General features: G+C 41.4%; 1 protein-coding gene across 1 annotated transcript in view; it reads right to left on the minus strand.

Annotated features, from left to right (window-relative positions):
* The window catches only part of DNAH6 (dynein axonemal heavy chain 6), a 299,272-nt gene that overhangs the window by 68,572 nt on the left and 218,037 nt on the right, over positions 1 to 12,663 (minus strand). Inside the window, exons 60-61 of the mRNA XM_065890616.1 lie at positions 8,453 to 8,686; positions 4,587 to 4,722 (exon numbers count right to left, since the gene is read on the minus strand). Of these exons, the coding sequence (XP_065746688.1) occupies positions 4,587 to 4,722; positions 8,453 to 8,686 (370 nt within the window). The remainder of the gene's footprint in view (positions 1 to 4,586; positions 4,723 to 8,452; positions 8,687 to 12,663) is intronic.

Raw genomic sequence — 12,663 nt, forward strand, 5'->3', positions numbered from 1 at the left:
ATAAATCACAGCAAGATCTTTTTTGACCCACCTCCTAGAGTAATGGAAATAAAACCAAAAATAAACAAATGGGTACCTAATGAAACTTAAAAGCGTTTGCACAGCAAAGGAAACTATAAACAAAACGAAAAGACAACCCTCAGAATGGGAGAAATTATTTGCAAAGGAATCAACAGACAAAGGATTAATCTCCAAAATATATAAACAGCTCATGTAGCTCAATATTAAAAATACAAACAACCCAATCAAAAAATGGGCAGACCTAAATAGATATCTTTCTTTTTTTTTTTTTTATAAATTTATTTATTTATTGGCTGTGTTGGGTCTTCGTTTCTGTGCAAGGGCTTTCTCTAATTGTGGCGAGCGGGGGCCACTCTTCATCGCGGTGCACGGGCCTCTCACTATCGCAGCCTCTCTTGTTGTGGAGCACAGGCTCCAGACGCGCAGGCTCAGCAGCTGTGGCTCGCAGGTCCAGTTGCTCTGTGGCATGTGGGATCTTCCCAGACCAGGGCTCGAACCCGTGTCCCCTGCATTGGCAGGCAGACTCTCAACCACTGCGCCACCAGGGAAGCCCGTAAATAGATATCTTTCTGAAGAAGACATATAGATGGCCAAGAGGCACATGAAAAGCTGCTCAACATCACTAATTATTAGAGAAATGCAAATTAAAACTACAATGAGGTATCTTCTCACACTGGTTAGAGTGGCCATCATCAGAAAATCTACAAATAACAAATGCTGGAGAGGGTGTGGAGAAAAACCTCTTGCACTGCTGGTGGGACTGTAAATTGATACAGCTACTATGGAGAACAGTATGGAGGTTCTTTAAAAAACTAAGAATTACCATGTGACCCAGCAATCTCACCCTATGCATATACCCAGAGAAAACCATAATTCCCAAAGACACATGCACCCTAATGTTCATTGTAGCACTATTTACTATAGCCAGGTCATGGAAGCAAGCTAAATGCCCATCGACAGACAAATGGATAAAGAAGATGTGGTACATATACACAATAGAATATTACTCAGCCATAAAAAGGAACGAAATTGGGTCATTTGTAGAGACGTGGATGGACCTAGAGACTGTCATACAGAGTGAAGTAAGTCAGAAAGAGAAAAACAAATATCGTATATTAATGCATATATGTGGAATCTAGAAAAATGGTACAGATGAACCAGTTTTCAAGGCAGAAAGAGACACAGATGTAGAGAACAAATGTATGGGCAACAAGCGGGGAAAGCAGGGTGGTAGTGGTGGTGGTGGGATGAATTGGGAGGTTGGGATTGACATATATACACTAATAGGTATAAAATAGATAACTAATACTGAACATGGGAAAAAATGATTTAAAAAAAAGAAAAAAAGAAAGACAACCTACTGAATGGGAGAAAAAAAAAAAAAGAAATTCCTGCAGGTGCAGGGAGCACAGTACGGTGTAAGCCCCTCAGCAAACCAGCACAACCATCTAGTGATGAAACAGGCTGCTGCGGTCGAACATTAGGCAAAATAGTTGGCTTCCATGGTGGGCTAGGAAACCAGTTTCTCCAGCTGGTCTACTGGGACTCTCCTCTGAGGGCCTAACAATAGCAACCACAAAGCTGGTGACAGTTTGAAATGTAGTGACACTTAAGACCATGGCCCTGGAGCCATGGAGTATGTACCTCTGCAAGACTTCTAATTTCTATATGAAATATACACAGTTACATGGTATGAGACCACAGGACACAGCATATCACAGTGCTTTCTAGTTGAAAGTGGATGCATTATTCTGAGGACCAGGTAGTAGAACCACTTATGCCAAAAGGACTTCTTTTCTCTTCAGGTTCTCATTACTGTATAATCACCAGGGCTTTGACTAATAAGACATGATAATTTAAAATTATAACTCTCAACTAATAGGACATGAAGCACGTAGAAACCATCAAAGACACAAGATTAAGAAATTAGGAAGCCTTTGAAGGTAAGAGTGGCATTGAAATTAATTATTAAACTTAACCTGCAAAGATCCAAAGCTCAGTTTTAGAACACAAGCCATCCTATCACATGTACAAACCTTCACCATTCTGCAGGATTTCCAGAATCAACCTTGAAATTTAACAAATGAAAGCAGGATGGTTGTTTTAAATTACTAATATTTTAGTCCCAGTTGACAGGAATAACATAGTGCCTTTCGTCCAAACACGACGAGTTGTTCCCAGAATTACTTAACCTTTCAGCCTCTACCTCTTCCCACTTTCTTTGCTTCTGTGTTTATGAGGATCCATCTAGCCCTTTTTGCTTCAGATCTGTCCCTAACTGTCCATCACTAGGCTTCTCCTATAAGTATTTTTCTTTTGTGTTCTACTTCTAGCTACCTTGTTTAATTGGTCCACAATATAGAAACATAATTTTTATTTGATTTATTTATTGAAGAGTATTTTATTTTTTCTAGTCTTTATTTAGAAATCAAATGAACATATTAGGATCCCAGAAATTCTGGTTCATGTAGCTTTTAAACCACCACACTTACTAGGTATATTCAGGTAAATAAACATTCATATGAGAAGTAGAAGAATAATTACTAAAAATAGCAATAGGGCTTCCCTGGTGGCGCAGTGGTTGGGAGTCCGCCTGCCGATGCAGGGGACGGGGGTTCGTGCCCCAGTCCGGGAGGGTCCCGCGTGCCACGGAGCGGCTGGGCCCGTGGGCCGTGGCCGCTGGGCCTGCGCGTCTGGGGCCTGTGCTCTGCGGCGGGAGGGGCTGCGGCAGTGAGAGGCCCGCATACCGCAAAAAAAAAAAAAAAAAAAAAAGCAATAGAACACAGAACTTCAAATCAGTACAGGGGAAATAAAAAAAAGAATGTGGACAATTCACTTGAAGGCAAGAAAGAAGAAATAAAAATGAAGCAAAGAAAAAGCCTGCCATGGAAAAAAATCCCCACAAAATAAGATGATAGATGTAAATCCAAATAGATCAGGATTTTTCAGCCCTGCCACTACTGCCATTTGGGGCCAAGTGGTCATTTGTTGTGGAGGGTTGTTCTGAGCATTGTAGGATGTTTAGTCACATCTCTGGTTTCTACCTACTAGATACCTGCAGCACCACCCCAGTCATGGCAACCAATAATGTCTTCAGATGTTGCTGAATGTCCCCTGGGGAACAAAATCTTCCATAGTTGAGAGCCACTGAAATAGATCAATAACCATCCTTACAATAATTGGATTAAAACTTGCCCGTTTAAAAAGAGAGACTCTCACATTGCTCAAAACAGCAAAATCCAACTAAAGATACACCGAAAACATGACGATGACACAAAAGACTTGAAAAGGAAGAGTGTAGAAATATATAAAGGGGGAATACTAATGAAGATAATCCTGCTGTAACAATATTAACCTTAGAAAATATAATTTAAGGCAAAAAGCACTATTCAGGGTAAAGAGGAATATTATTTAATAAAAAAGGAATAATTTGCTAGAAAGATAATAATCCTAAATGCATTTATAGTTAACAGCATCAGTTCCACAAGATATAATGGGAGAAATTCCAGAATTACAAAGAGAAATTGTCAATCATAGTGGTGAACCTTACAGATTTAGTATAAAAGACAGTAAAATAAACACCACAATTAATAGATTTGAACTAAAGATTACAGATCTTTAGTTCAAAAGATTACATATCTTTTGCATCCAAGGAAAGACACACATGGAACATTTTACATAAACTGAAGTATAAATAAATTACAAACAATCAATTTCATGCAAACCATGAGTATAATTTCTACAATGTAAGTAAATTATAAACAATAAAATGATAGCACCCCCAAATCGTAAATGCGCTTGAATAAAAAGTATACTTTTAGAATCAAAAGGGCTACAGAGTAAAACTTTTGGGGAAAAAGTAACATAAAATGTTATAATTAGAGCAGGCATAACCTCTGGGGAAGAGGGAAAGGGTCCTATGAAGGAGGATAAGGGGATTCTGTGATGCTGGTACTGGCCTATTTCTTGACTTGGGTGGTGGCTCATAAGTACAGTCGGTTTTTGATAATCAAATTGTTGATTCTGATTTGTGTACTTTTCCATATGTATGTTATCCATCAATAAAAAGTTAAAAAAAAAGTATGGGATGCAGCTAAAGCAATACCTAGAGGTAAATGCATCTTTTTAAAATGGATATAATAGTAAACATGGGGGCTTCCCTGGTGGCGCAGTGGTTGAGAGTCCGCCTGCCGATGCAGGGGACACGGGTTCGTGCCCTGGTCCGGGAAGATCCCACATGCCGCGGAGCGGCTGGGCCCGTGAGCCATGGCCGCTGAGCCTGCGCGCCTGGAGCCTGTGCTCCGCAACGGGAGAGGCCACAACAGTGAGAGGCCCGCGCAACGCAAAAAAAAAAAAAAAAATAGTAAACATGAAATATTGAAAATTCATGGACCAAGCATTCAACTCAAGAAATTGGGAAAACACGTATTTCACAATTTCTTAATAATGAAGACATTTCCTAGTGAAAAATATTGATATTGGAGAAGAGGTTAAAGGAGACCTTAAAGTTAGGATTCACAAGCTTGTTTACAACCCCATATAGCAGAGCCTTTTTGACGTCTTACCTATGCGTATGGAAATAGGATGTAACACTATGTATTGTGTAAGTTCTTTAAAAACTGGAAATAATTCTTCTAAGTCACAGCATGCGAACCACATGGCAGTAAGCAGCCAGGGAACTTCAGGCTTAGGTGGGCGTTCCTATTAGAAGACAGAAAGAACAGAAAGTTGTCACAAAAACAACCACAGAATATGCTGTCACCTTGTCTAAGTGAAAAATCAAGCTCTAATAGAATGTTAAAAATAACCATTTACCCAGGACAAGTATAAGATATAGTGAGATAGAAATGGTGTTGAATCAATTCTATTTGTTGGCCTTTGAACAGAAGTACAGCTGATGAAACTTTTCATGTTGACATATGCAGAAAGCAGTTGATCTGGTGAAGGGTTAAAATAAAATCTGTAAAGTCTACTTCTAGCCTGTCCTCCAACATGTCACACCAGTCTCTCCCCACCCCTCAAATATTCTTATATTAATGATTTTTTCCTAGAGAACTAGTTTTTAAATCCAGTTCCCAGATGTTCTCACCTCTAGGAGATAGGAAAAGTTGAGTAGTATAGCAAAGTCAGTAGCAAGACAAGTGAACATCTCATTCCAGCTGGGCTAAGTGTGTATATGTCTAATCATTTCATATATTCCCAGAAATTTCTGGGAAAAGTATTGTGCCATCTGGCAATATTCCATGAAGCCCTTTCATGTGGGTAAACAGTTTAAAAAGAGACAGAAAAACAGCTGTGATTGTAGACTGAAATTAGTTCTTTGAAAATTTCATGAATATTTGCCTGAGGTTTTATACCACATTTTTAAATGGCTTTATTGAGATACAATTCATATACCATGAAATTCACCCATTTAAAGCATACAATCCAATGTATTTTAGTAAATTCACAGTTATGTGTAACCATGACCACAGTCAATTTTAGAACATTTCATCTCCTCAAAAAACCCCATGTATCCTTTAGCAGTTCCCCTCCCATCTGCCCATGCCCTCTAGCCCTAAGAAACTGAAACTAGTTCTTTGAAAATTTAGTACTTTGAAACAAAACTTTGAAAGTTTGGTACTGCTTTCTGTCTCTATCCATTTGCCTCTTCTGAATACTTCATATGAATCAAATTTTACAATATGTGGTCTTTTGTGACTGATTTCTTTCACTTAGCTTAATGTTTTCAAGGTTTATTCATGTTGTGGTATGTATCAGTACTTTATTCCTCTTTATGATTGAATGATATTCTGTTGTTATGGATATACCACATTTTGTTTACCTGCTCATCAGTTGATGGACTGGATTGCTTTAACCATTTTGGCTATTACAAATAGTGCTGCTATGAATATTCATGTCTAAGTTTTTGTGTGAACCTATGTTTTCATTTCTCTTTGATATATACCTAGGAGTGGAATTGCTGGATCATGTGGTAATTCTACATTTAATTGCTTGAGGAGCTGCCAGACTGTTTTCCAAAGCAGCTGCACCATTTTTCATGTTTGTTAGCAGTTTATGAGGGTTCTGATTTGTCCACATGTTCACCAACACTCAGTATTATCTGTCTTTTGATTCTAACCATTCTAGTGGGTGTGAATGGCATCTCCTTATCATTTTGATTTGCATTTCCCTGATAAATGATGAGGTCAGACATCTTTTCATGTGCTTATGTATATATTTGGAGAAATATCTATTCAGTTCCTTTGGCTATTTCTAAGTTGGGTGGTCTTTATTATGGATTCATAAGAATTCTTTATCTATTCTAAATACAAATCCTGTAACATCTTAATGTTTTCGAGGTTTATTCATGTTGTAGTATGTATCAGTACATCCTTGTCAAAATCAGTTGACCATAGATACATGGCTTTATTTCTGGACTTTCACATTTGATTCCATTTACCCATATGTCTATCCTTATGCTAATATGTTGCTGTCTTGATTACTGCTGCTTTGTAGTAAGCTTTGGGATTTAGATCTCTTGTAAACCTGTATGAATTTTAGGATCAGTTTGGCAATTGCTGAAAAGAAACCAGTTAGAATTTTGATAGGGATATCACTGAATCTGTAGACCAGTGTGTGGAGTATTGCCATCCTAACAATATTAAGTCTCTAATCCATGAATATGGGATGTTTTCCTATAGATTTAGGTCCTCTGATTTCTTTCAGCCTGTTTTGTAGTTTTCAGAGTATAAGTTTGAACTTCTTTTGTTAAATTTATTTCTAAGTATTTTATTATTATTGATGCCATTGTAAATGGAATTGCTAGTTACACTTTATATTGTTCATTGCAAATGTAAAGAAATCCAAATTAATTTTGTACATTGATCCTGTATCCTGCAACCTTGCTGAGCTTGTTTATTAATTCTAATAGTTTTTTTTAAAGTAAATTCCTTAGTGTTTTTTATGTACAAAATCATGTCATCTGCAAATAGAGGTAGTTTTACTTCTTTCTTTCCAATCTGGATGCCTTTCATTTCATTTTCTTGTGTATCTGTCCTGGCAAGAATTTCCACTACAATGTTGAAAAGAAGTGGTGAGAGCAAACATCCTTCTTGTTTCTGATCCTTGGTGGAATGCATCCAGGCTTTCACTATTAAGTATGATGTTAGCTGTGGGTTTTTGTATATGCTCTTTATCTGGTTGAAGAAGTCCTCTTTTATTTCATTTGTTAAGTGTTTTTATGATTATTAGTTATGTGATTCTGGAAAGGTCTTTAACCTCTCTGAGCCTCTGCTTGAAAAACCTGTAAACACAGCTGTTAACAAGAATACTGTGAAGGAAGAAGAGTGACAATGCCGGGAAGGGCTTAGCTGAATGACTGACTAATAGTCAGTAAGAGAGTGAGGTGGGTAAGAGGGCAAGCTCTACAGACTTGACTGCAAGGGTTTGACTCCTGGTTCCAAACCCTAATAAGTATGTGATCATGATGAGTTACATCATCTCTTTGTGCCTAATTAACTTATCTTCAGACTAGTGATAAAATTAGGAACTCACCCAACAGGAATACTGAAATAAATAAATGAGTAGATATACATAAAACACATAGCAAACCCTATATAACTATTAACTGTGATTATGAAGTAAAGACAGTGTTAAGCAAGGATTAACAGAATACGTATGTATACGGGGTGGGTGGGGGTCAGGGAAGAAGGACCATCTGGTATAGAGGTCTTCTTTGGGCTTGTCCTGGGAGTGCAGGGTGCTGAGAGTCAAATGGAAGCACAAAGTCCAATGTCCCAGTGTTACTCTGAGGCTCAAATACTGGCAAACATATGCAGGTGTCAGGTCTGTAGGGGCCAAGGGTAGGGCTCGAGATTGAAGACAGAGCCAAGAGTTTAGAGTTGGACTGGATGGACTTGCAGGCAAGAGTTGGGGGACTGTGCCTCAGTTCTGTGGGCCACCAGGTCTGTGGCACATGGGTGAGTTAGGGCCAGTTTGAGGGGCTGGGGCAAGTTAGACAAATATTAGGGTATGACAGAAGGCAACAATCAAGTTCTAGTCCTTCCCGTGCTTTATAATGAAAGATGGGTTCAGGCAAGAGGGGGTCATTGTTTCACAAACAGTGTGGCCAGATCTGTGAATTACAACTTTTATTGGATTTCAAATCTTCCCATTTGTAAGATGGTCAACTTTTCAAAACATGTCCCCATCTACTAGTTCACTGGTTACTCCCAACATCTCTTTTCTATAGGTGAGGACATTGCTGCAGAAAGAGGTCAAATGTTACCAACATTATATAGTGACTAAAGACAGAACTAAGTTATAGTCTGGGTCCCTGACCCCTAGTGGGCCACACAGCTGAATGTATAACCTTCAGCCACGTGGAGCATTGGTAGGTGCTTGTGGGCTCTATCTAATAACATTCACAATCTAATCTTGACACAGATACCTTTTCCAATCCTGCAGAACCTCGGAGAAAGAAATTCCATTCAGCATCGGTTAAGCTTCCTTGCTGACGCATGATCTCAACACAGAGCATAAAGCTGTAGACGAGTTTATGTTGTTCAAAAAGTCCTCTCGAGACATTGACATAAGCCGTTAGGAGAGTCTGTTCTAGTAGAATTTCCATGCGCTGCTGTAGATCATCTGTCCTCATAGAGGTTTCGATTGTTGTATTGAACAACTGTGAAAGAGAACTCTATCAGTGTCTCTGATTTAATTCAACTTCATGGAGGAAAAAATATCCCTGCTCCTCACCCTGACTCCCCCAAATTCAGTGAGTAAATAGCAGCACAGGTGGTGAATACTGTACCATGAAAAAGTCCAGAATTCATCCCAAATTGACACATTTATATGTAATATTTATTTTGTGCACTCCTCTTTCTCTCCCCATTTTCCAGAAATGGACCAGTGCCAAATTCTTGACTATTGAAAAGGCATAATGTTGACTTTGGACAGAAAATGCAAAATAAAGGTGACCTGGCAAAACGAGTTTCTCATATCCTCAACTCACATTTGATAATCACTTTGGATGAGAGGTGTAAGGACTAGGTAAGGTCATGCCCTCTTCTTGGCATTTTCCTAAGATAATTCTTAGGGTGTGGGAAGAACGTGTAAGAATTTTCTTTGAAATTTAAGAGGAACCAGCTTTAAAGAAGACGTCCACCCTGCTTCCCACCTGGAAATTTTGGGAACAGGCCTCCTCCGCAAAAGGTGCCTCACATTACAAGGATATCAGGAAGGCAGCAGAGGTGGTGGCATGGAAGGCTCAGGTGAGAGGGATAGAGGTAGCCCCACCCATTTCCTGTCACTTCCAAGTAGCACAAGGGCAGGGGGAGGGGATATCCAGAAATTCCCAAGGGTCTTGAGCTGTGTGACAAATCTGAGCAGAGCCTGAACTCAGGGGCTTGCCTACAAGTCATGGCCAAGGGGATCTTGCAGCAGAGACTGGGGTCTCATGAGGGATGAGAGGACCATCCTTATGGCTTCGGCCTTGAGGATCCACAGCACAAGGGGCAAAGGTGCCAGGTGAGGAAGGGCTGCCCAATTCATTGGTCACCTTGAGAGGGATCGAGATGCATTGCTCATGGAGAGATCAGACAGATTGAAGCAGATTGGACACTGGAGACCAACTGAGGGCCAAGGCAGATCAAGGTCAAGAAGCGTGCTTCACAAGCCCCTAAAAATGCTGCACTGTCCTTGTGCAGGCCACCTTGTACCACCCCCAACTCATTCTGCTAACAGGGTGGAGCACAAGGGGAAAGGATCTGACTGTCTGTCTCCTCACCCGAAGATAGGCCTCCATTCCCTAAAATTAAAAGGGCTTGGAGGAAGCATTCACTTATTCTAGAGAACTGGGAAAGCCTTGTTAATTCTCTGGAAAGTTTGGTCAACAAAGAATAATGGAGTTTTTGCTTTAATACACTTAGAAGCAAAGAGTTTTCTTTAAGAACCTGACAAGAGGCAGAGAGTTAAAAGTCCAGTGAAGACCTGGTAAGTTCGGTGCCAAAATAAAACATGGTGAATCTTGACACACTCCAAATAACTTCAGTGTGAAATGGAATTATGGATGGGTTTGGTAGAGGATGTCCTGGTCAGGGCTGTCACCTACAATTGTGTTTTGGGTTTCTAGTTTCCCTTGCAAATAGCAAAACTCCAGTGTTTTGATGATTCATCCTATAACCCTTTTTCTGTTGGCTCAAGATATTTTCAGGGCATCTTCATTTTTAATTCTTGAAGGAGATTTTAAAACCTTGAAAAGCATGAATTCCAAAACACCCAGGATGAGAAAAGTGTTATCAAAGTCATTTAGATAGAATTAAAGGATTTACTAATCTTTACCTTGCTTGTTTTAACACCCACCAACTAAAGGAAGAGGCGTGAGAATGGCAACCCCTGCCTTTAGGAACTGAGCTGTGACCCGAGTAGAAATGGCTTCTAAAGGCTGCTACAGCAGATGCACTTCTTGTTGGAAGAGAGCCCAGGTGTGTCTACACAACATGCCTCTCATTTCTCTCAATTCTTCATTTCCGTTCTCTCCTGCAGCTCCTATTGCTGCCGGCCCCCTGACCACCAAACAAGACATCTAGAGGAAAAACCAAGCTTGGTCTAGTAAATAAAAATTGTTTGAATATTTCAACAGCCATTTCTAATGGAGGGATGCAAACGGCCTCTTCACTCATGAGACACTCATGATGTGTCATATGGTGCTAAGCGCCACGGGGGGAAGCAGGGTTGGGTGAGACTTCCTTCCTGCCTTCTGGGAGGTCAGACTTCAGCAGGAGAGAAGAGCCCACCGCCCCAGGCAGAGTGGTGGAAGTTCCACATGAGGCATTCACATGTGTTGGAGAAAGACTGCTGCAAATTGTTTGCTACTCCTTCCATGGAGAAGTGGAGCCTAAATCCCCTCCTCTCGAATCTGGGCTAGGTTTAGTGACTCCATTGACCAAGAGACTATAGCACAAGTGATGCTGCCTGACATCCAAAGCTAGGTCAGAAGAGGCCTTGTAGCTTCCACCTTGGCTTCTTAGAATATTTGCTTTTGGGAGCTGCCCTCTTGGGGCAGCCCTGTTGTGAGCACCCAAGCCACATGGAGAGGTGACTGTAGGAGTTGACATCCCAGCCACATAAGTGACCATTTTGGACATCCAGCCCCAGAAGACTGCAGCCTTATCCACAGGCTTCACTTAATGAGAAGGTGGCACTTAATCTGGGAGGCAAGGCATTCTAAACAGAGAGGGTCATAAACACAGAAGCATCTGGGGAGTCCAGGGAATGTGAATGGATCCATTTGGCTGCTGGAAGAGGACTAGTGGGAAATGTGGCTCTAGAGACAGAACAGGGACAGGTTGGATGTGGCTTTGGAACCTGAACTGTGTTTGATGGGCAATGTCTGTGAAAATCCATTTTGGATCCCCAGAGGACAGAGCAGTGTTTTAAAAACATGAGGCCTGGGCTGGCCTGGCCTCCGGAGTGAGAGCCAGCACTGACTACAGGTATAAGGGCATGTAGCAGGAAGTAAAGATGTGTGGCAGGGAAAGAGGATCTATTTACAATTATTACTGTTTTCTACTGTGAGTGGTGTGTATGGAGACACCTTTGAATTGTATTATGGGTGTGAGCACATAATGATTAAAGAAGCCAGAGTGAGCTAAACTGCTCTCTGCACATAAAAGGGAAGAATACAAGAGGGGAATGGGAGCTGGTAGATGGGAAACAGCCAGAGAGGCCGTGTGGGGGATGGGCTGAGAGAAACTCCAGAGGTGAACAGAGGGGACCCCTGTGGATGCTTGATACATTTTGCTGTGTGATGAGTGATGCAAACTCTCTGTCTCCCCTGGAAATCTTCGGGTAAACTGACATTGCTTGCCAAAGTTTTGTGACACTAAATTTGCTTTTGGGAGATACTAGAATGCTGCCTAAAAGAGGATGAGAGCGGGGAGACCTTCAAGATGGCGGAGGAGTAAGATGTGGAGATCACCTTCCTCCCCACAAATACATCAGAAATACATCTGCACGTGGAACATCTCCTACAGAACACCTATTGAACACTGGCAGAAGACCTCAGACTTCCCAAAAGGTGAGAAACTCCCCATGTACCTGGGTAGGACAAAAGAAAAAAAGAAAAAACAGAGACAAAAGAATAGGGATGGGACCTGCACCTCGGGGAGGGAGCTGTGAAGGAGGAAAAGTTTCCACACTCTAGGAAGTCCCTTCACTGGCAGAGACGGGGAGCGTGCAGGGGTGAAGATTCGGAGCCACGGAGGAGAGCACAGCAACAGGGGTGCGGAGGGAAAAGAGGAGAATATTCCTGCACAGAGGATCAGTGCCAACCAGCACTCACCAGCCTGAGAGGCTTGTCTGCTCACTGGGATGGGTGGGGGCTGGGAGCTGAGGCTCTGGCTTCAGAGTTCAGAACCCAGGGAGAGGACTGGGGTTGGCTGCGTGATCACAGCCTGAAGGGAGCTTGTGCACCACAGCTAGCCAGGAGGGAGTCCAGGAAAAAGTCTGGACCTGCCTAAGAGGCAAAAGACCATTGTTTCTGGGTGTGCAAGGAGAGGGGATTTGGAGCACTGCCTAAATGAGCTCCAGAGACGGGCGCAAGCTGCGGCTATCAGTGTGGACCCCAGAGACAGGCATGAAACACTAAGGCTGATGCTA

Source organism: Phocoena phocoena, chromosome 14 (assembly GCF_963924675.1).
Source record: "Phocoena phocoena chromosome 14, mPhoPho1.1, whole genome shotgun sequence".
Taxonomy (NCBI): domain Eukaryota; kingdom Metazoa; phylum Chordata; class Mammalia; order Artiodactyla; family Phocoenidae; genus Phocoena; species Phocoena phocoena.